This window comes from Camelus ferus, chromosome X (assembly GCF_009834535.1).
Source record: "Camelus ferus isolate YT-003-E chromosome X, BCGSAC_Cfer_1.0, whole genome shotgun sequence".
NCBI lineage: Eukaryota > Metazoa > Chordata > Mammalia > Artiodactyla > Camelidae > Camelus > Camelus ferus.
The window spans coordinates 70,647,705-70,673,073 of NC_045732.1; the positions used below are offsets into that span (position 1 = coordinate 70,647,705).

The 25,369-nt window shown below is 41.2% G+C and overlaps 1 protein-coding gene and 1 pseudogene across 1 annotated transcript in view; both read right to left on the bottom strand.

Annotated features, from left to right (window-relative positions):
* IL1RAPL2 (interleukin 1 receptor accessory protein like 2) overlaps window positions 1-25,369 on the bottom strand; it is an 809,106-nt gene that overhangs the window by 441,726 nt on the left and 342,011 nt on the right. The window contains exon 2 of the mRNA XM_032475705.1: window positions 10,059-10,332. Within this exon, the coding sequence (XP_032331596.1) occupies window positions 10,059-10,291 (233 nt within the window). The 5' untranslated portion in view covers window positions 10,292-10,332. The remainder of the gene's footprint in view (window positions 1-10,058; window positions 10,333-25,369) is intronic.
* LOC102517161 lies at window positions 1,884-2,350 on the bottom strand (annotated as a pseudogene).

Sequence of the window (25,369 nt, forward strand, 5' to 3'; positions counted from 1 at the left end):
TATTGACCCATGTGCACGCTGATGGACATGTTTCAGCAGAAATAGGAGAGAAATGGGAGAACTGCTCAGGTGATATCCTTGAATAGGCAAATTGGGATAGGATCTACTGTACAAGTGAAGTGATTGACCTTACATAGGAGCAAGGCTAGTTGATCAGTGGTAACAAAATTGAAGGTAGAATATGTAGGCACAGATGCCAGCAAGGGAGTAGAAGTTCTCTCCTAATTGCCTCAATTCTTTTACAACACAGTGAGAAATAAGGGGAGGATATGTTGGAAGCTGAAGGAGAGAAGATACGAAATAGTCATCTAGGAGGACAGGAGACTGAACGGTCCAAGAAGACATAAGTCATGATGATGAATTTAAAGTAAGACCAGTCAATGCTGTTATGTTTTCCTACAGTAAAAAGTTCAGCTGCAAGGATACATGTACAAGCATAGATGGAGAGTTGGGTTTAAACAGTGTTGTGATTTTCACAAGTGAGCAAGATGAAGGGGGAAAGGGTTCTAGGGAATCAAGAGGGTATATATATAGGAGTGATTAAACTGATTGATCATCGAATTTAAAGTATGCGAGGTAAGAAGAGAGCAATGGATAGTGAAAAAAAACTGTGGGATCAATGAGCTACAGCTCTGGGTGGGGTAAATAGAGTATCAGAACTGTGGTAGAGTGAGCGAGAGGTGGTGGCAAGAGTAGAATACATGACAATTATATAACAAGAGTGGATTGCTACAGCCTTGAGCCTTCCAAAATGTTTCAGATTGCCTGCCACAATCATTATATTACCTTCTTGGGACACTGAAAAGACCAAATTTGCAACTCCTGGAGTAGGCTGAAACCTTGATATGAGCAAAATAACCATAAAACGGAAAATCACTGAACTTTGCGTAATGATACAAGGGATGGAAATTCATACACACACACACACACACACACACACACACACACACACACACACACACACCCCAGTGTCAACTAGCTCATCAATGATTATTTGAAATCAATTCTTACTTTCTTTTTTTTTTTCCAAACTGCAAATTGTCCCAAGTTTTATTTGTAGTCCATACAAAAGGGGGAAAAATATAAGGTTTTCTAACACCACCTATTTGGGGAGATGGGGAAGTGGGACTGTGCTGCTCAGCATCAGCGAGAACATCAGGGGTCTGTAGGGATTTGGACATACTCCAACTGACTGTCCCAACAGGAACTCAGTCTCAACACAGTCTACAGAGGGACAAAGTCTGGGCCCCCTGGACTGCTGGCACAGCTTGGCGCATAGGAAATGGTTAGGCTAACTCTTTGCTGGCCTCCCTCACATCTAAAAAGAAAAAGGCGCCACCAACCTCAGCTGCAGGTTGCTTCCCCATCCAGACGACCTAAATATCGCGCATAAAAATAAAAGGGAGCCAGGAAAAAAATAAAAACATAAAAGAAATTCCCATCTTGGGGAGATGGGAGGCCGGGGAGAGGGGAAGCGCAGATCTAAAGCCAGTAGCAAGATTTGCTACTGAGGCGAAGGAATAAAGTAGATTACTGCAGAACATTCAAAAAGATCGTCTCCTGGGGAAGGCCCACATGGTAGAGGGGATGAAAAATCGCAAACAGGGTAAGTATGGGCCAGCGGTTATAACCTGGGTCTGCACCCTACCCCACCTCACCTCGACTTCCCTCCCTGTGATGCCCCATCCCAGGATGGCCCTACAAGTGGCGCTGGTCGCCAGAGTGCATCTGACCTGTCCGCAGGTAATCATTATAGGAGCCCGAACACCGTGCGTAATCGGAATGGGCATCGGGCAGGTGACGGTAATCCAGCGAGGACTTTGTCGACGAGCTGCAGAACGAAAGCCGCAACTCTGACAAACGGCAGTAATCAGAGAGCTCGGCTAAACGCCGGTCAGAACCATACCCTTGGTTGAGAGTTCCACGTCAATGCGCTTGCCCTTCACTTCTTTGCCATCGCAGCTGCGTGATGGCGGCTTTGGCATCTGCTTTGTTCTCCTTGTGAACAAACGCGTAGTCTTTCACCAAGTCACACTCGATGAGGCGGCCGCGGCGCTTGAAGAGGCTGTGCAAGTCCTGGCTCGTGCACACAGCCCACACATTGCCCACGAATATCTTGCAAGTGTTACGAGGCCGTAGGCGCGACATCTCCACCATGAATGCACGCCGCAGCTCGTGGCCGTGCAAGGCCTCGACGGCGCGCGGCACGCCCCGCGCTCTCGCGCATGCGCACCAAGGCGAACTGTTTCACAATGGCGCAGCCCACGACCATGCAGCAGGGCGCTAAGAGCGCTGCCAGCTCCTCCGGAGTCGTATCCGCCCCATCGACGTTTCCCATGCAAATCTTCATTTTGCTGCCTCAGTCGCCTTCCTGGCGAGCCGAGACCTCTCCTCCAGCAACAGGTGAGACGTCCGACCGGCTGGCGGTCCTCCCCAGGAAATTCAATTCTTATTTTCTAATTATCAAATATAACCCATTAAAAAACCAGGTAATCCTGCTTACAAAGCAGGTAAACCTTGCTAACTAACTAAACTGTAAATATCTGTTTCCCTCCAATGAACATACTGAAGGGACTTCAAGTTATATAGGTATTGTACAATAGAATGGTTCTATTTCAGAGTATTACATAGCTAATGCATAACGGTATAGTTATACTTCTAAACATTAGAGCATATCTAATTCGCTAGTAATGAAATGAAGATTAATTACAATTGTCACTACTTTGCTATTTATGTATAATTTTATAAACAGGTAGATTATCAAATTGTGGAGGTTGAAAAAATACTACTTTCAGGTTATGTATGTGTTTCTGCATAATTGCTACAAAAAATAAGTAAATCAGGGACTTCCACTTATAAACCACAATAGGAGGAAAAAATAACTAATTGTGTTATACTTTCACCTACACAGGCCACAGAAGGCACTGCTGCTGTCTCCAGAGCCTGCTGCACAATTTTGATATTTTCTGAGGTCAATTAATTCTGTAAGATTCAGGCTCTCATTTTTCCTACAAGAAACTATCTACTCTCCTAGAAATTGCTACTTGGGCAACCAACTTGTTGACACTTAACTTTTCAAGGATCAATACTTAAGTTGGCATTGAATTATGAGAAACGTTGAGGGTCCTTGAAAATCTCTTGGTTACCATAATGGGGAGTAGGAGAGGCAGGTGGGAAATGATAAAAGTTGTTTCTTAGTCTCTTAGGTAGACTAGAACAATTACTTTTCTTTCTAACACCGTAAGTTTCCTTTCAATATGGCATAAAGCAAGTCCCATGGTATATGCTCAATGAATGTTTGTTGACTGAAATACAAACTTGTTTAATATTTGCTACATAGGCACTTTTAGGTCAAGATCACTTATGGGCCATTAAAATCAGGCAGAATTACTGTATACTTATATTTTTTTCTTTTTTGTTATGGAACATTTCAAACATATTCAAAATAAAAACAATACAATGAACCCTCATGTATTCATTGTACAGATTCAAAAAATAGCAACATACATTTCTTGTTTCAAATATCTCCAACCCCCCTCAATTTTTCTGGGGATTCTGTTTTACTCAAGTAATAATCACACAAATGTGAGGAAAAGCAAGGCAAACATCATGTTATGCCTCCGAGCTGTATAAATGCACTAAGGAACCCTTTAAAAAGAGTTTGTGAGGCATTCAGATTTTGAGAACCTTATTTATTTCAATGATTACTAAAGACCAAAAATAGATTATGTTCCCATTTAAGAAGAGGGCTCCTGATTCTGTTTACTTCACTGGAGAGGTAAATGGTCATGATGGTTCTGAACATATAACTGATTCTCTGCACTTGACCATCGTCATCCCCAAACACACAGGTTTCTACAGATACTCTATTATATTTAATCATTCTTTTCAATATCTATGAATTCAATTCACGATTATATGAATATATCTATCTTCATCCACAGCTTAAGTCGCCCCCTGTTCCAAGTTGTTGAGAAAGTGATATGCAGGATTTTGTCAAATAAGATTACTCTCATCATTTTTATTCTACTAAGTGCCTCCACTGAAAAGATTTGAGTGGAAAGAGGGGTAGACAGTAATTCTGGGATTGGCATAGCTCTCAAAACATGACTCACTTCTCCACAGTTCCTCTATTACTACCCCACTGACATGCTGAGAAATTCAAGTAATCACTCTTGGGACTGGCTAGAGAAAAACACAAAAATGAGTAATTGGCTACTGAAAGGTCACAAACAGTAAACCTTTCTTGCTATGATTCAAATGGGTAGAGACTTACTAAATATTTCATATCTGCAGTTTTAAACATACTGAAATCAATAGAGTGACCTTTAATGAGGTCAACAAAGCACAGAAAAATCATCCATAATTATCTTAAAATAGTATCAAATTTGGGATGCTAGGTGATATAGGCATTGCCAAATTCAGAGCTCTTTTTCACTATAAATGCCACTGTCTTGGCAGTGGCATAAAATCACCTATATAGACTGAATTTCTCATTTGGCACATATTTGGAGTCAGTGGCTACTACTAAATCTCAAAAACATGTTTATTATTCATAGCCAAATGCTAGCTACTTCACTTATGTCATTCTGTAAGAGATTTCTGTATCTCTGAATTGACACAAGATTGTTGTATCCTTTAGAACAGTGGTTCCCACTTTTTTCCCTTATCAAGGCACACACATGAGGAGTAATATTCAAAACTTCGCCCACCCTTCTCAGTTCCAATCATTCCCTAAGACCTGTTGCATGAATAAAAGAGGTCATCAGTTATGCCTGAATATAAGCCTCTGCTCCATGGAGTACCACTCCTTTCTCTTCTACTGATCTAGATATGAGAACCACTTACTTAGGTGATATCTACAATAGATACAAACAAGGTCCATCTGCTATATATTTGATAGAGGGAGCCATCTATAGGAAAGGATTTCAGGGGAATTGGGAAATCCCACTTGTTCATGATATAGTACAAGGCTTTGCTTGAAAGCAAATAGGCTGTCAGCTGAGAGGGCCTAGAAGCAACACTCCCCCAGTAGCAATCAACACTCCTAGCATCCAAATCTTGGTTTATAGTATGGTTTTCCATTAAAAAGAATCAAGCCTCCTTGGGAATATGGCTGATGCAAGACTGGGAGCCATAAATAGAGAAGATAAACTTGAAGTGTCTTATAGTGCTGAAATATAAGAAAATGCTAAAAAAAACCCCAAAAAACTATAATGAAACTGGACAGCTGCATGTAAATCAATGAAGTTAGAACACTCCCTCACACCATACACAAAAATAAACTCAAAATGGTTTAAAGACTTAAACATAAGACAAGACTCTATAATCCTCTTAGAAGAAAACATAGGCAAAACATTTTCTGACATAAATCTTAGCAATGTTCTCCTAGGGCAGTCTACCCAGGCAATAGAAATAGAAGCAAAAATTAACAAATGGGACCTAATTAAACTTATAAGCTTTTGCACAGCAAAGGAAACCATAAGCAAAACAAAAAGACAACCTACAGAATGGGAAAAAAATATTTGCCAAAGATGAGACTGACAGGGCTTAATTTTCAGAATATATAAACAGCTCATACAACTTAATAAGAAAAAAATGAACAACCCAATCCAAAAATGGGCAGAAGACCTAAACAAGCAATTGTCCAATGAAGACATACAAATGACCAAAAGGCACGTGAAAAAAATGTTCAATATCACTAATTATCAGAGAAATGCAAATCAAAACTACAATGAGGTATCACTTCACACCAGTCAGAATGGCCATCATTCAAAATTCCACAAACAATAAATGCTGGAGAGGGTGTGGAGAAAAGGGAACCCTCCTATACTGTTGGTGGGAATGTAGTTTGGTGCAGCCATTACAGAAAACAGTATGGAGATACCTCAAAAAACTAGAATTAAACTTACAATATGATCCAGCAATCCCACTCCTGGGCATATATCCCAGGGAGCATTAATTTGAAAAGATACATGAATCCCAACATTCATAGCAGCACTATACACAACAGCCAAGACATGGAAGCAACCTAAATGTCCATCAACAGATGATTGGATAAAGAAGTTGTGGTATATTTCTACAATGGAATACTACTTGGCCATAAAAAATAATAAAATAATGTCATTTGCAGCAACATGGATGGAACTGGAGATTGTCATTCTAAGTGAAGTAAGTCAGAAAGAGAAAGACAAATATCATGTGATATCACTTATATGTGGAATGTTAAAAAGACATTGTAAAAATGTAAAAATGTAAATACAAAATGTAAATGTAGAATGTAAAAAAAGACAAAACAGAAACAGACTCACAAACATAGAAAACAAACTTACGGTTACCAGAGGGGGAAAAGGGTGAGAAGGGATAAATTGGTAGTTCAAGATTTGCAGATACTAACAAATATATATAAAATAGACAAATAACAAGTTTATGCTGTATAGCACAGGGAACTATATTCAATATCTTGTAGTAACTTATGGTGAAAACAAATATGAAAATGAATATATATATGTTCATATATGAGTGAAGCCTTATGTTCTACACCAGAAATTGACACAACATTGTAAACTGACTATACTTCAATAAAAATACATATATACAAAAATAATGATGATGAGGTTATGGCAAAGGGATAAATGTATCAACTGAAAGAGTTCCCAATGGACAAAGGTGGAGGAATTTGACCCAGAAAATAAATTAGCATTGGATTATTACTCAGTGTAAAATAAAAATATCCATGATTCCATGGTGATATACATAAATGATTGAATAAATAAATAAATGGGAGAGAAAAAATAAATATCCCACACAGAAGAATTCTAAATAATTTTATGTAGCTATTTTGCTCTTAATGAGGTAGAGCATAACTACCACTCCTTAAGTATGGACTATGAGTAACCACTTTCTTCCAAAGAGAACAATTTGAAAAGGAAGGGAAGACAGAGCAACTTTAAGTGAAGGAAGACAAACACTACCTTGAGCCAGATGGTCAAGGTGAATATCTACAGTGATAAAGCATATTGATACCTCAAACCCTTAGTATGATGTGATGAAAATGATATTTTACCTCTGTGGTCTTCCTCCAGAAAACATACGACCCTGGTATAACCATGAAAAAAATCAGATAAATCCCAACTAATTATACAAAATATCTGAACAGTACTATTCAAACCGTCAAGGTCATCAGAAACAAGGAGAGTCTGAGAAACCACAACAGCAAAAAGGAGCTTAAGGAGACATGACATGTATGTAATGTGGTATCCCAGGTGGAATCCTAGAACAGAAAAGGAGCAGCAAGGAAAACATAAGGAAGTCTGAATAAAACACAGACTCCAGTTAACGATGATGTACCACTGTTGGTTCATTAATTGTAACAAATGTACCAAAGTTGTGGAAAATGTTAGTAATAGGGGAAAACGGGTGTAGGGCATACAGAAACTTTCTGTACTGTCTTTCTAATAATTCTGCAAATCCAAAACTGTTCTAAAATTTAGAAGTTTATTCAAAAGCAAATTGTGGGGGGGGAGGGTATAGCTCAAGTGGTAAAGCACATGCTTAGCATACACAAAGTCCTGGGTTCAATCCCCAGTACCTCCTCCAAAAATAAATAAGTAAACCTAATTACCTACCCCCCCAAAAATAAATAAAATAATTTTTTAAAAAAAGCAAATTTATTGCAGCACATTTTGTAGGGCCAAAAAAAAAAAAAAAAAAAACACTGGAAACAAAGTATATGCACATCAATAGGAAAACAGTTGACGAAATTGTGGTATCACAGACTATTAAACAACACAGAATATTATATATTTAAAAGGATGGGTGAGCTCTCTATCAATTGACTTGGAAATAGTTACACTATGTATTTGGATAAGAAAAGAAAATAGCAAAGAAATATATAACTCTTTTTCTTTTATAAATCAATGAGGAGAAAATCCCCATGTAGATATGCTTGTATAATTAAAAGAATAAGGAGAAGGTATGCAAAGATACACACTAGACTGTGAGCATCGCTCGGAGTAGGGGAATGGGGCTAGAGGAGAGAGGGGAAGAGGGGAGAGGTAGCTGCACTGAGGAAATAAGCAGGACAGAGAAAGTAAGCAACAACATATTCAATCATTCATTGTAAGTATAGCACCTGTATATCGTGGGCTGATGCTTTGCAAATACAATTTTAAATTTGGGAAAACAAAAACAAACAAACAGAGCAAACGGAATAGGGGGAGGAAAAGAGATCTATTTTAGATTGGCAGAATTTAATGAGGATGGGGAACGAAGAGGGTGTAAACAGGCAGAGAGTAATAGCACCCTAAAAAATATAGCGTCAGATACTGAAGCCAAATTACACTCACTTCTTACATTTGCGAAGAGCTGCCCAAGGAGGTGAAAATATTATTACTGAATAAATCAATCACCAATAGTGTAAAATATTATTACACTAAGGATGTGATCCAAATGATTGCTATTTCTGCTAATATCCTGGAGTTTTTGCCGACACCAAAAAGACTAAACTTGCTTCCCCAACACTTCCTCCCAATCCACATACAATAGTGATTCTTAGAGTGTCAAGAATGTTCTCCTTTTATATACCACCTTGCTCTCCTGCCCTTTTGAACAATGAGGCCACACCAGGGGCTTCCAAGTGCTTTTGATGAAGAAGTGACAAAGTTTTGGCGTCAAAGTCCACAGGAAACAGAAATAGGCAGGGTCTGCATTTCCAAGACAGGAAAATCAAACAATAGAGTGCAGGTCCCTGGTGAGCAAGGTCAGACACTTCCAAAATGGCAGTACTGAAAAGTAGTTTAAAGGCCACCACAGCTACCTACTTCAGTACCTCTGATGCAGTCTCTATCTGAGATGGGAGATTCTAGAACCTAGCACTGGGGTGGAGGGGGGAGGAAGGACATATTGTGGAATCCCTAAGGATTATTTTATCTGTTTGATTGCTTTTCACTGTAAACTTGCAAGCAGGTACTGTATCTGTGGTATCTTCCCAGCATAGTATGTAGGAACACAGGATGACTGTGCGTCTATAGGGCCCATGTTGAAAATAAACAAATAAATATTTACACACAGTGGACTCAAACTCACATTGCCAATCCTATGAAGAATTTCATCAGAAATTCATTTGTTAAAAGATCTTCCAGAAACATATGAGTCTATTTTCCGTCAATAAGAAATGAGAGACTGTGGCCTAAATGATACTTTAGGTCATTTTCATGGCCAGATATTGAGATTAAAACAACTGGGTCTATGCAGAAACAATCATTAATACTGATCTTTCTCCATTTATAATGGGGTTACATCCTGATAAACCCATGGTAAGTTGAAAATACTGTAAGTCAAAATGCACTTAATACATCTAACTTACTGAACATCATAGCTTAGCCTAGCGTATCTCGCATGTGCTCAGAACACTTACACTTGGGCAAAATCATCTAACACAAAGTGTATTTTATAATAAAGTGCTGCATATATAATGTAACTTACTGAATCCTGCACAGAGAGTAAAAAAAAAAAAAAACCCACAGAATGGTTGTATGGGTACAGAACGGTTGTAGAGTGTATCAGTTGTTTATCTCACAATCTCGTGGATACTGGGAGGCGTGGCTTACTGCCTGCCACTGCCCAGCATCGTGAGATAGTATCATACCGCATGTCGCTAGCCTGAAAAAGATCAAAATGCAAAATTCAAAGAACGTTTTCTACTGAGTGTGTATCACTTTCACACCACAGTAAAGTTGAAAACTCCTAAGTCCAACCATCTGAAGTCAGGGACTGTCTGGATAAGACCCCAGGGCAGGGGTGGAGTTGGGGAATAATTCAATCACCAAATTTTCTGAATTAAATGAGTACACACAGTAAATGGGAGTCTTATGAAAATTTGATAAGAACTTGCTATGTAGTTTAAATAAATAAGTAGAACTGAATTTACTGAAGCTCCACATGTACCACAGGCTTTCAGGAATAGACCCAGTGTATAACATGCAGCCCACTCGGCACACACTCCAGTCCCAGACTACCAGCCGTGACATTGAGCAATATTTTCACACAGCACTCACCTTAAAACACAAGTGTAGAATCCACTGTCTTGTGCCTCAGCTGAGTGAAACCATATTGAATCTTCCTCTTTGCTCATCCTGACCTCTGAAAAGATGATGGGCTCTTCCAAATCACCTTTGTTTTTGTACCACATAAGCCTGAGCCCAGTGCTCTGGGCCATGCTATAGTTGGTACGGATGTAACTGTAGAAGAGGGCACATTTCACTCGGACTGGTTCACCTGCCAAAGCCATGTATGTCTTCAGATCCACTGACCAGTCAATGCAGCCATCCACTGAAAGAAAACCAGACTGGGCATGAGATGGAGTGAGCACTGTTGATATTAATGAGAAGAGTAACAGTCATTGCCAACGTGTACTGAGGACTTGCTGTGAGCCAGACACTGTGCCAAGTGTTTTACACAGGTTACCTCATTCAGTCTTCCCAGTGATCCTATAAGATAGTTCAGCATCTGCCTTCGACCTGGGCAAGCAGGATTCCTGCTTTAGCCCTATGCCTTTGGGGTACTTCCAGTTCTCTAGAGGAACCTTCTGCTTGGGGATGACTAGCTCCTGGGAGGAGCTCTGAGGTTGTCCTGGGCTCCCACAGCTAGCTACCAATTCCAGTAGGGTAGCCTGTCAAGTGGATTGCTCCTGCTAGTCACTTGGTAATCACTTAACAGGTGAATTTTGTGAGATTAGATGGCTAGACTGACTCTGTTGATTTTAGGTGACTCAAACTGTTTATATAGATAAGCACCCCACAAAACAAATACTTCCTCAGGACCCCTACATAGCCTAGGAGCAGCCCTGAGGTTGATACTCTTATTATTCTTACCTTACAGGTAAGAAATCTGAGACTCAGAGAAGTTCAGTGACTTTGCCTATGGTCACAGACCTAAGACGTGGTGGACAACCAGTCTCTGACTCCAGAGACTGTGTTCTTAAGCCCTATCCTATATTTGCTCTGCCTATAATTATGACAGGAGTCACTGTGTTATTTATTTGCCTTTGAGACAGTAGATGTCTGGGTTGGCAGCAGTGGGTACCGAAAGTGATTATTTGCCATTATCTACATGCCAGTTTTCCATGCTATGACCTATTAATAGCAGATATTTAATCACAGTTCGATTTCTTTTTGTACCCTTAGGCCTCCCTCGCTGCTCAGCTGGTGTGCGCTCATGGGCATATATTATATTAATGTCAAGTTTAATCAAATAATATTAGGTGGGTAAATCTACCATTAAAGAAAGACATATACAGCACATTCCCTCTTTTCCAGAAGGGTTGGAAATGAAACACTGTGGCTAATTTTATATGCTAGTCAATATGATTAGCATAGATATTCTACCTCCAATCGCTGATTTTCAAAGAATTTTGTCAAATTATGCTACATCCCTTTATATTACTTGATTACCCTTTCTAAAATAATCTTTTCACAAACTGTATAAACACTGCCATTTTAAAATTATATGTTTCGCTTATAATTCAGTGAACTGATCTGCTTCCCTTTTCAGATGTTGAGTACTCTGTGACCCAGTGCGTTTATCTTTTAACCTCAGTTGACAGGAAGCGCAGAGCTAAATGCAATGGTCAAGTGTAATAACTATCTTCCCTCATGATTTTGCTTTCTCTATATAAGGGGTTCTTGACCTGTGGTTCAAGGACACCCAGGGGCGGAGCGCATGGACAGACTCTACGATTGTGCCTATTTGCATAGTTGTACTTTTCTGGGGAGATGTTCCACAGCTCTTTGTCAGATCTTCAAAGGGGTCTAGGAAAGTTTTTGAACTCTGTGGTTTCTGATCGCTCTTTGTGATTTCATTTTTCACTGCGTTGCTGCATATAAGCTTTTATTATAAGCTGCCTGAAATCCTCTCATAGTATGTAAAATATTCATTAGAAATAAATCAATACTCATAATTAACTCATTCTACGTTTATACTGAAGGGCATCTGAACTTTATTTGAGGACTGACAGAGCACCAGATTCATCACTATGGATCTTGATGACCACTGTTCACTGTTGAAGTTTAGAAGGTACAACGGAATTGGACTAATTATATACTATTCTCTGGCTATCTCTTGGGGGGCTGTTTTATGCACTCCCAACAGGTATCGGTTGTTTACCTGTCATTTGTCATTCTCACAACTGTCAAAAGCACAGAGGGGAAAATCTGCAAACTTTCTGGGTCATGGTAAATTACTGGTGATGCATCCCTGTATTAAATGCAACTTCAACATTTGTTGTTTTATCATCTTTAAATGAATTTTATATTATTCCTTTTTATGGATCATCTGTGATACTGTTCCCATGCATTAACAGAACTGAGAAGAAACAATACTTTTTTTTTTGAAAATATATTTTTCTCATAGCTTTATTTTAAAAGTTGGTTAATAGAAACAAAGAAAACATGGGGATAAATTGTTTTTAAAAACTCCCTAATATTCCAGTTTGTGTTTTCCCCTAACCCTAAGATGTACAGCAAGTGTTTTTGAATTAACAAATATGTCTTGGCAAAGTAGCTTCAAATCTCTATAATTACCTATTTGATAGGAAAAAAAAAAAACTTCTGGAATTTTTTTTTTTCATTTGTGTCCTAAATCCCTTGACTTACTACCTCTCAACAATCTGTTGCATAGTCGACACCTGTACAACGTTAACAGGCTATTTGGTCCCATTTGTGACAGGACATGGTTGGTATAGAAAATAATCAAAATATCTGCTCCTGGGACACAACAATAATGCTCAAAGGCAACTGAAGACATTTAACTGCCAATACAACCAGATTTGTCATACGGACCTTGAGAGCACACTGAGAATTTATTTTCTTTTAAGTATTAGCTGAGCAAAATGTATTTGATTTAATAGACTTATGGTTCCTCTTCCTCTGTGCCCTTGTTTTAGGTAGCAGAGAGGGAGTCTTTAGTTATAAAGTAGTCAATAGGCAGAGAACAGGTATTCAACAATGAAGACAACAATTTCTAAACATTATCCCCTTATTCTTTTCCCTTAGTACAGTCACCCCACAGTATCTGCAGAAGATTGGTTTCAGGACCTCTGCGGACATCAACATCTGTGGATGCTCAAGTCCCTTATATAAAATGACATAGTAGTTGCATATAACCTACATATACTTTCCAATATATTTTAAATCATCTGGAGATGACTTATAAAAGCTAATACAATGTAAATGCTATGTAATAGTTGCCATTGTGCAGCAAATTCAAGTTTTGCTTTTTGGAACTTTCTGAAATCTGTTTTCAAATATTTTTGATCCATAATTGGTTGAATCCAAGGATGTAGAACCTGCAGATATGGGTGGGAGCAATTGTATTCACAGCACAGGTTACAATATAACGTATCTCAAGAGACCTGAGGCAACTTTCCCCAAAAAAGTAGGCAAAGGGTATGGTACCAGGGATCCATGAAGGCCCATCTGACACCAAATATTTTCCCACACTGAACTTTCATAAGTAGAAGTCGATTCTGATGAGTTAACGACTTATATCTAGAGAGCATAGGACCACTACTAGATTCTAGCAAGGTGGTAGCATTTGTTTTTAATGGATTGCTACTCCTAGGAAAACCAACAGACAGTGGGGCAAAGGGGGATGAAATAGGATATAGAGCATTTATCTTTAGATTTGGGACTGGTAAAGCAACTAAGAAGGACGTACTGAGATAAGAGGCCTGGAAATTCAGGTGGCAAGGAAACATGAAGGGATTGAAACTTTGAGGTTAAAAGAGAGGAAGTGAAATGCGTGAGAGGGTCACAAGAAGGCAGGAAGAGGAGAAAGGTCACTCAATTTGCCAAGAGTCATTCCAGGAATCAAAGGTGGTACTATCAGTCACCAATGCAAGTCAAGTTTCTGTCATGAGGAGGAGCCTGTAACACATGCCACACATTCAGAGCTCTTTGCACATTGACACTCCATCCATACTTGGCAAACAGCTGAATCAATCGATCTGTGATGCAGCTGACAAGGGAGCAGGCTACAGCCAGGCTGGGGACATAGCAGAACCAAGGAGCCCACAGAGGAAGCCCACCTGCAAGCTTAAACTTATCAGCCCTGGCCTCTAATTCACAGAGCAATCCAGCCCTGTTCTGTTCACAACTCCAGCTGCACCTGTTTAAGTTGGTCCACAAAGGGCTCGAAAGAAAAGTCATTTCTGTACACATTGGCTTCTCCCACAGGTGGTTGATAGCTGGGTTTCACTGACCAGCCACATGTGTAAATAGAGGCATTGTCAGAAGGAAAACACTTTCCCCCTAAAACCAGCAATATTCTACAGTTGGGTTGATGCTTGCTACAGAGCAAACCCATCAAAAGCATCAGCGAGTGCATGCCTGTCCCTCTGCTTCACAATCACTCAGCCTAGCTATAAATATTCCTGTCATTCCATTAAAAAATAGCTCCTATTTCTAAATTATCCATTCCCTGTTCACTCTTGAGTCTTATGAATAGCAATTCAAATATTTAAAAGAAAAATTGTGTTTCTTTAGATTCTCATCTCTGTTCCTTTGATTTAGATTTCTGTAAGATTATTACTCTTGGTTTAGTCTTGTTAGCAGAAATGCATTAATATCTGAGCTATCCAAAATAATTATCACGGAGCAAAGAAAGTCACTTCTTTAAAACCCAGGTCTCTATTTTAATCACTTTCATTCCAATTTGCAAAACAAGTGGGCGTTTAAGGTATTTGACATGAAAATTCAAAAAAAAATGGAGCACATGAAATATATAAAGGACATGCCAGTGTTCGTGCAATTTATTTTGCCAAGAGGAGATTCCTAGGGGTAAAAATGAACGCAGCCCCCTGTAAAGTACCTTGGGTGACCAGAGCAAACCTATTTAGCCTGTTGATAGATAAGCCTGGAAAAGCAAATCCTGTCACACCCACCTGCTGTGAAAACAAAGTCCTGAGAAAAGATTTTAAATCCCTAAAAGAGGATAAGATGTTATTATCAACAACAATTATAATATTATTTTAGAAAAAAAGAACATTGCATGGAATAAAATTACAGACTCTAATGGCTATGTCCATTACAATTTTTATTGGGGGACAGGTCATTATAGCTATGTATAGAATCGCCAATTCTGGATTTTTGCCCCAAACTGTAAATCCCTTTGGGTAAAATGGCTAATTAGCACTATAAAAATATGCAAGCTCCAGATATCTTGATGATGTTCATTACAACTTAAGTCCTTTGCCTGGGATGTACGTCTGATACTATTTTATCATGTTTTTGATTAAGAAATTCATTTGTTAAACCAGGTGTTTTCTTGTAACTATGTCAACTATATCCCATTCGTTTTTATGGACAGCTCTCCTCCCGTTTGTGAATCAACAGGGCAATTGTTGGGGGCAATTCATCAAATTACCACTAGAGGGCGGGCTGTCCAAGTTTTTGTGTAGCACGTTAAGTTTTCGCCACCTAACCTCTAAAACAGGATTTGCTAGCTATCCAACAAATGCTGGGTTGCTGGGGAGGGATCACAGCGAACCTCTGGGGATACACCACTGGCGATGATAGAGGGAGCCAAAAGTTGAGCATGTAGTTAAGATCTTGCTCAGATTGGGTAACCAGGTTACAGACACCGGTAAATGACCCAACACAGAAATGTGCAACAGCAGCTACTGGCATTCACAGAGTCCTTAGTACAGAACTGCTGGGCCCTGCGATAGGTGCTTTGCATGTAGTTTCCTCATTTCATTATCATGTCAACGCTGGGAGGTAGGGATTCTTTTCCCCATTTTATTGAGGAGAAAAGAAAAGCTCAGAGAGTTGAAGTGATTGCTTAAGGTCATTCAGGTTGTAGTGGCAGAGTTTGGACCCCAACACAGGTGTTAGACTCCAGAAACTATGTTCTTAATCATGGTGTGTGTTCTATATACTGCCTCCTATACACCTCATCCCGGCTCATGAGCCATTAAAATATTAACATTTGCTTGGTGCTATCCACACTGTCATATGTATTCCAAAGAGAACATGCCTGTTCAGTAGAGTAGAATTTTCTAGCTGAGTAATAATCTATCCCCCAAATAATAACCATTGTGGGAATAATAACCATCAAATAATAGATGCCAATTATGTATCTATGAATTATGCACAGTATTTACATAGTAATGGATTATTAATAATCTGTATATATGATTTACCCTCTGAAGATATTGTAAATCTTGGATAAATTTTATTGGGCTCACATTGATTTATTTAAAATTAAATATCTAGGGATGATCACTCAGTTCCTAACATTATAAGCTTAGAAATACAGTTGTGTGCTTATCTTAATATTTATACTTACTATGTATTATATATGTTGAATATATAACTCTCCTTATTTTTAATATTTTAATGTGGGAGTTGAACACCTCCTGTTTCAGCTCTCCCCCAAACTCATGCCTAAAGACAAAATTCTTTTTATTTTATACCCATCACAGTGGACACTGTCTGCTTCCTGTGGGCAGCCTTCAAGCACCAAAAGTCAAACTCTGCGAGAAGGGAGTGGCCTGTGCCCCAGGGGCTGGACGCATGCCTCTTTGCCCCCAGGCTGGATATGTGGACAGAGCTGTTTCACCATTTTTTTACAAAAATTCTGACAGTGGAAAAAATTTTGATTTTTAAAATTTCATCTGTGCATCAGTATCCATCCATCAAGAGACTCCTCCTCCATCTCTGCTCTATAAATACAATGAATGATTATTGCTTCTGGTTTTAAAAAGCATGTCTCCATTTTTTATGAATTGGATTATACGCTTTCCTTTCATGATTTCACCCCCTACTATTCGTCAATGGGAGAGTTCTGCCTAAATGAAGTCCTTCATCTCATTTCAAGCTAGTTATTATGCTTAATAATGGGCTGGCAACCATCTTCATTATCCTTTCATTACAGGATCTGTGCTATGCTTTGACAAGATCATTCCTTCAATCTTCACCCGACAAATAAGCCTCAATTACGTTATGGAGGTGAAGCCACGTGAGGCATGACAACCAACTCCTCAACTCCTGATTACCTGAGGCCTTTGGGTATTTGCCACTAGGCTGAGATGCACTGATGTTATTTCAAAGGCCGCAGCAGCAAATGCACCTGCAGGTGACAGGACATCAGCACTGCCCACCAACCCCTCTAACGGGCTTTTCTGCTACTCCCTCAAATCCAGGACCCTCGGCAGTGAGCTTATTGCCAATGCCAAATCTTCGCTGCCTCCCATGTTCGCAGTCATCCAAGCCCCAAATTTTGGAAGTCATCCCTGAATCTTGCCTTTCCCTTCCCACTGACCTCCACCTGCTCCTCTCATTAGACATTAAAGTTTGTCCTTTCTGAAAAGTTACTCAAATTCTTTCCCTCCTCTCCATCTCCTAGACATACAAGTCAAGAACCTTCTCAGATCTTGCTTGGACTATTGGAATGCCCTTCTAAATGATTTTCTAACTTTTCCATTCCAATCTGTTTTTGAAACTGCTACCAAAGTGCTTTCTTTTTTTTTTTTTAATTGAAGTATAGTTGATTTACAATGTTGCATTAGTTTCTGGTGTACAATATACTGATTTGAGTTTTATATATATATATATATACACACACACACATATATATATATATACATACACATATATATATTCTTTTACATATTCTTTATCATTAAAGGTGATTATGAGCTATTGAATATAGTTCCCCATGCTATACAAGGGAGGACCTTGTTTAGCTATTTTACATATAGTAGTTTGTACTTGCAAATCCCAAACTCCAAATTTAGCCCTCCCTTTGCCTTTCCCCTTAGTAATGATAAGTTTGTTTCTGTCTGTGAGTCTGTTTGTTTTGTAAATAAGTTCATTTCTGTCATTTCAAAGGGACCTTTCTGATGTATAAGACTGTGTCCCTTTACTGCTCAAAACCTGCAATGGCTCCCGATATGCAAATCCCTAAACCCAGCTCCCCTGGCTCACCAGGGACCACCTGTCTTTCCTGTCTGCAGCCACAGCTGTTGGCAGACGCTACACTTCAGTAAATGCTCACCAGGCCTGAACCTGCCCTTCATTTCTCTCCTTTTGTTCTTCCGGTTCCTTCCACTAGAATACCCTTTGCTTCTGTGCCTATCTATTGAGATACTACTTATCTTCCAAGACCCAGCTCCCACTGCCACTTCTATCGAACTGCACTCCACAGCTCCATGTGAATTCTTTCCCCTGTGGTGCTCTGACCACATGTTTATCTACAGATCGCCTTGCCAGTTAGATGGGTGTCTCACTTACTTTGTATGCCTAGGACACGGCCCAGTGCATTGCACATAGTAGGCACTCATTCAGTCTTTACCGGATGGAATCAAGTGGGATTTTACCCCAAACAAATGCACTAGTAATCAGAAGTTGTTTGTATTTGTCAAAGACTTTAAGACTCCTCCTGCTGCTACCCACCAGAGCAGTGATGTCTCCAAAATCTGACACGACAAGGTACAAAATGTGTTCACAATAACAAATGACTGCTACTTTTCCATTAGCTGATGTCACAAGAGATAGGAATCACAAAAGAAACTTAATGCTACATCCCTGCTCCGGAAGTCCCGATTCTGTGCTAAGTCAATCAAAATCACTGCGCCTATCACCCAAGCCCTTCCAAATCAGGCCCTACCCAAGCAAAATGCCTGCCTGTCACTTTCAAAGAGAAATGCCCCACTCTTGCATCTGACCTCCTCTCTCTCAGAGCTCCCTTCACCCTCCTTGTCAGAAGGCAGTTATGCTGTGCCCTTGCTCATTCAGCTCTTTCCTGTCTCCACCCTCATACCATTTCTCCCACCTTCCAGGCTTCTCCCAACCAAGTCTCCGATACGGCTAGAGCTTAATTTACCTAGGAGTCAAGTTAGAAGCGGCACCCTGGTTTTTCTACCATATTGACTGGAACATTAGTCATCTCATGCTTTTCTTTTTCTTGTTTTCATCTCTCCTCAAGCACCTCCCACACCAGACCTATAGTATGTCTTACTAAACATAGGTTTATGTGATCTCACGTAATCCCATGTGATCTCACATAATTAAGTACTAGTAGAGTGAACTGCTTTTGGTTAATTAATTTTCATATTAGGTGGAGGGTTAACCTTTCCATTGTTGCAAATCTTTTTCAAATCCATTTTTCTGTCTCAGTAAGTAGAGAATCATAATGAGAATGAAATTTTTCTGGATTGACTGAGGATGTGTCAGGCCCTGGGGGTCATCACACTAGACTCTGATGCCAAGGAGGTGTAAGAACAGAGCACGGCAGTGTGACAAGAGCATAGAGCTAGCTGGAGAGCCGAATCCTGGGTTCACATTCCACCTCTGCCTCCTTAAGGAGATACATGACTTTGGAGTAAAAAAAGAAATGGAGACATTAAACTAGACAAGTTCTAACCTAGCATCAATAAAACAAGTTATATGATGGTTGCTGAAGCCTTTAGTCAAGAACACCAGTTGCATATTAGTGCTAAATTTGAAAATCCCCCTCCACACCCGGGCGATCTTCATTTTTATGTTTTTTCTTAATTTCAAAGTTACAAAGAAATAAAAAGAATACTATTACAAACTCCCATGACTTCAGCATCCAAATTTAATAATGTTAACTTTTTTCCCCCAATTTGCTTTCAGTAGCTTTGTTTCAGTAAAGAAATAAAGCACTGCAGATATAGTAAATGTCGCCTTTAACCACCATACACAGTCCCATCCTTACCTCAAACCCCTGCCTGGATGTAACCACTATTCCTTCCAACTTTTAGACTCTAATGTACATAGGTAGATACACTGAAGAAAAAAATTCACAGTGATTAAAAGCTCGTCTTACAATGGGGAGTAGTGGTGGGAATAAAGGCCAGTTAACTGAGGGCTCTTGGGAGGTGGGTTCCACTCAGCTGAGGTCTAACAGAGCACACTTACAGGTGTGCACACACACCCCATACCCGGGTGCACCCTGCACCTCCCACACACAGAACCCTTAGGAGGACTAAACCTCAGAGTCTACAGGGATTTTCTGCCTGCGGTCAGTTGTTTCCATACTACCTGCTGCCACACTGATTTCAGGATGAGAACTCTGGTCCTGTCAGAGTTCCACTCCAGGTGACTGGGAGATGCGGTGCAGTGCGGGTGCTTACCTGTAGCACTGATATGACCTAGATGGTGCTCAAGGGAGGGGCACCCACTGCGGGGCTAGCCCTGCTTTACCTGACAGGGAAATGGCCAAGTTCAAAGGACTTACTGGGTGACTGGGTATGAACTGTATCTGCCAAATGTTAGCGCCATAACTGTAGTTTTACTACCCAGGAAGCTGGTCTTGCCTTATCCCCTCTCAGAAATGGGTACTGTTACAGGGCACTCCATAATGTTGCTACATGCATTTAGGTGAACATTAGAGGATTAGTAATGTGTCACTGTGCCCAGATACTGACTGTCCCCATGGTAAAAGAGGCATAATTATACTATATCTATAATATTACTATTTGTAGTTCTATTAATATTATGTTATAATATTAGTTAACCAGGATGCAGCAGCAGGAAGGCTTGTGTTAGGCTTTGCTTATTGTTAACTGGGGATAATTACTGTGCATTCATTATTATTATTTGTGTTTACATTATTATTATTAATGTTATTTATTTCACTTTTATACTATCCATTATTTTAATTAAGGTCATAATTAAATGATTATGTCATTACTCATTATAATGAATACCACAATTGTATTACTATGTATACCACAATCATATTATATATTATAAGAATTATAGTAAGCATAACACAGTTTAATACTTTACTAATAAATACAGGAGACTTGAGGATGGGAGAATCTTAAGTCCCAGAATCCTAAGGACCCTGCTGACCCATTTCTCCCTCTTTCAGTCCTCACCTCCAGTCAGGGTAGCTCAATTTCTGGGCCCTTCAACATCACTAGATCATAAGCTGTTACGAGATCACTGTTGCCAGGGTATGTGTCATCCTCTCCAGCCAAAACATAGGCTCCTGGACCCTGAGCGTTGGCTGTGTGTGGAGCTGGCCTTTAGAGCCTGAAGTTCCTAGTGAAACCCTAAGTCCCTGCCCCCTGAATCCCATAAACACTCTTGGAATAGATAGAAATCCTACAGTGATGCCCCAAAGATGCCTCATCTTCACCCCCAAAACCTATGAAGATGATGAAATAGCACTTCTGTGATACTGCTCTCTTACATGGCACAGCTGACCATACCATGGAGAGTTAATTCAGTTGGACCTGATCTAACCACAAGGAGGCTGGAAAGCAGAGTGTTTTCTCCAGCTGTACGAGAAAGGGGAGTCAGAGAAAGATGAAGTGTGTAATGCAGGATTGCTGGCTCTGAAGATGAAGGAGGCCACTTGAGAAGGAATGCTAGGAGCCTCAAGGCACAGAAAGCAGCTCCCAGCTGACAGTCAGCAAGGCAACAGGCACCTCAGTCCTGCAGCTGGCAGGAACTGGATTCTACCCATAGCCGGAATCCTGGGGGATGAGAAGCCTGGAAGGGGATTCTTCCTCAGCTTTCATCCAAGAACCCAGCCCAGCTGACACTTGACTTTGGCCTTGTGAAACCATAAGTGGAAAACTCTAGTGGACGTCTGACCTATCAAACAGTGAGCTCATAAATAGGTATTGTTTTAAGCTGCTAAATTGGGGGTAATGCATGATGGCAGTGATAGAAAACTAACACAACTTCTTAATCCTGACCCCTTTCCTTTTCCCTTCACAGATTATCAGGACCCTGGGGAGCCCTCACACACCAGCTCCTCTCCTTGTCTGTCCAGGAGGATGACTGATTTTGTCCATAAGGTCATGTCCCCAGCCTCTTGACCTTGCTGCCTTTGCCCTGCTCAAACTCTTTGTCCTCAGGTCTTCCACACCTGCATTTCACTCATTGACTTTCCCCCAGCTACCCTCCTAGGACTGCCAAGAACAGCTGATTCTTGCCTCAGGGCATCCTGGCCTTCTGGCGCTCATGGTTGGCACACCAGAGGGTGTTCTTGTCCAGGGGCACACTGTGCTGCCCCTCTCAGCACGGGGTGTGCCTCTCTCCAGGGTCCTGAGAATTGGGAACATGCCATTCTCAAAACTGCAATATGGTGTACTTCTGTTCAAGCTTATCTGAGACAGGGCTTCTTCCTGGAAAGGATGTGACAGCTCCAGGAACATGGCCTCCCCAGATGTTCCTGCAGCCTCAGGGCCTGCTCCCTGTGACATCCAGCTGTCCCTGGTCCCTCTGCCTCTTTTCAGGTCTCTGTTGTTGTTTGCCCTTTTTAGGATAGAGAATAAGGACAGAAGTTAGGAGCAGGGACGCGCTGGGCCCCTTCCACCTGCAGTTGCCTCCCTGCCTCCCTTGTCCAACCTCCTGCTCCAAAGCCAGTGACACCTGGTGCCTATGGGTAGATGTTTGCATGAACCACCCCATCAGCTAAACAATGCCACATGCTTCGGCTGCCTACCCAAGGGGCCTGGGAAATGTGACAAGATCCTCAGAGATCCCAGCTGTCAGCTTCACACCTGACTCAAGACTCCCCATGACGTGTTCCCTTTGCAAAGATAATCATCTTCCCTAAGATCTTCAACCTGCCCAAGACCATCAGCTCCTAGCTGTTCCAGCAGACTGGTGAGATTCTATTTATTGAGCTGGTTGCTTCATCACAGGTGTGTTTACTTTAGACATTTCCTTCAGTTGTACATTTAAAATAACACCCTTTTCTGTACCATGTCTGAGATTTCATTTTGCCTTACATACAAGAAGCTAATAAATTAGCCTGTTACTGTTTCACAGATGCTGGCAGGATAAGACTTCTGCGTCGGAAACAAGGGATATCATGACTTGCCAGACAGCAAACAGTATGAATATCAGCATATTTGCATAGGTTCCCCTGGTCCCTCAAGTCCCATGTGAATGACACAGGGCCATCCAGGGGGCTGCTGGGCAGCAGAATCAAGGAACACTGAGCTTGGGGACCCCACCAATTTGTAGCAAGCTGTAAGCATGCCTGCTCTTTGTCCTGAGAGATAATTCACCAAGTCCTCAAGGTTGTGTGCAGCAAACACAGCACTGAAAAATGGTCCAGGAAAAGGACACCAAGACCTTGCATTCTTGGTGTCCCCAACAAGATGTGCAGGAGCACAAGAAGCTCCCCCAACAATTAAACTTCAATAAAATTTACCAAAAAAACAGTACCCTGATTGACAGCACCCCCACTATTAACAACCCCTCCTCCATCTCTCACTTCTTTCTCTCCTTCACCCCCTGCCCACACTCTTGGTGCTACTCCTTTCCCAAACTGCTCTCTCTCTCCCTCTCCTCATCCCATCCAGGGCATGAACCCTAAGCCAGGGAAGAGGCTGGATTCAGACAGATCTGGGATTTGACTTGGTCACATTGTGAAGCCTCTGGCAAGATTTCCTGAACCCTGAATTGGCTGTGGTGGTGGCAGCCAGGGAGGGGCATCCCCTGTTCCTCCAGCACCAGCCTGCACCCGTCAGCACCTGTCTTTGCCAGGCAGACATAAGCAGGTAGGCAGGCCAGGAGGGCTGGGGTAGAGAGGAGAGGGTGTGTGCTCAGCCCAGGACACGATCCCACACACATACACAGAGGTTTGGACTACTTTGGTTAGCATGGAGCTTAGTAGGCCTGTAGCCTAAACAGGAACAAATGGGGGTATCGGGATGGTCCTTAACGTATGATGGAGGCTAGATCACCTTCTTCCACAGATCCAACCCCTAAACACAGGGCAGTGGGAAAAGACCCTCAAAATACAAACCTGACCTGATCCTCCTGCTGCTGAGGGGTAGGAAGTGAGGGGACAAAGGTAAGATGAGGTGCAAGCTGGCCTGGGGGAAGCCCTGTTGTCTCTGCCACCCACCATGAGCCCCACCTTCTCCCTGACTTCTGCAATCCTGTCCTCTCTACCCCTGTGTCTGACCATCTTGAGTGACATGTGTGTCTTCTGCATTCATGTCCACATACTTCATACTGCACATCCAGTGTTTTCCCTGGAAATTCCTCCTGCTGTAGGCCCCAGAGGTCTCTGTCATCGGCTCTATGGGGACAGTCTGGGGAGACCTGCTGGGTGTGCTCTGCCTCCAGAGATACCACAGCTTCCATGGTCAGATGGGGCCATGTGGTTTGAATTCCAAGGTCAAAAGGGTGAATTCCCAGGAGACTGAAATATCCTTTCTTGAGCAGACGTGGAGCCTGAGAGATGGTCTTAGATCCCTCTGAAACCTGAACTTTCTCCTTTAAATCCTCTTGTCTCTTTTATCTCAGTCCTGCTAGCCCAACAATTTCCGAAGAGATATGAACTTAACATCACCAGGGCAAGTCTACCACCCTCTCCCCTCTGCCTGTCACCTTGCTAAATGGGGGACTCTAGTGCCCAGGCCCCAGTCTCTGGCTGTGCCTTGCTTAATGCTGTGTGACTTCTGGCCAGAGTCCAGACTTCTCTGAATCCCTCTTGAAAACAAATAATTACAGGTGTAGGGCTTCATCCAAAAGATTAATATACTTTTACTATATCACCGGATGTAATGTAATGTTGTCCTATTATGATATGTACACGCTGCTTATGCAAAATATTCAAAAGTGTCTCTCCCTTTGTTACACATCTGTTTGGATGAGGTCATTATTAGGAGGCTGCATGGAAATTTTCTGTAACAAGGCAGAAGCTGTGGCTACCTATCTTTTGTCCTTCATAACACTGATTTCAGTATTGTGAGGTAGCTGGGAATGGGGAGCGGAAGTGGACACCTCATTGGTATCTGCTGACTTTCAAAGCTGCGGCTTACAAAGCTCTTCACGACGGTGTCAACTCAATTTATAGGAGGAACAAGCAGAACCCATCCCCCCCCCGCCCCCTGTAGCAACTTCCATCAACTAGGTATTATTCAGTTTGAGAGGAACTGAAAAGCTTCCCAACCCAAAAGATTTACCTGGGTTTATCTCCTCTGTGTCACTTTTCATAGTGTTTGGGAATCATGCAGTCTTACTGAATTAGAATGTCTTGCTCCCTAGGAATAGTGTCAAACCTCCTAACAGAGAGATTATTATACATGAGCAAGGATTCCGTTATCCGATTAACCCATCGCTCCCTATCATCACCCAGCACAAACTTAGTGAGAAAACGGGACCCTGGAGAGATAGTTTTGATTAAGTAGAGATGGGAGAAGGAAAAGGGAAAGGAGTACTTGGCCTGTAGGTGTTCCCTGCCCCTTAGCCATGTCATTCACCAAAGAGTGGCATGAAGGTTAAATGGTAGAGTCAAAAAAATACACAACACTTGAGGATATCTGGGTTTAACCCCAGTTTATTATCTGTAAAATGGAGATACT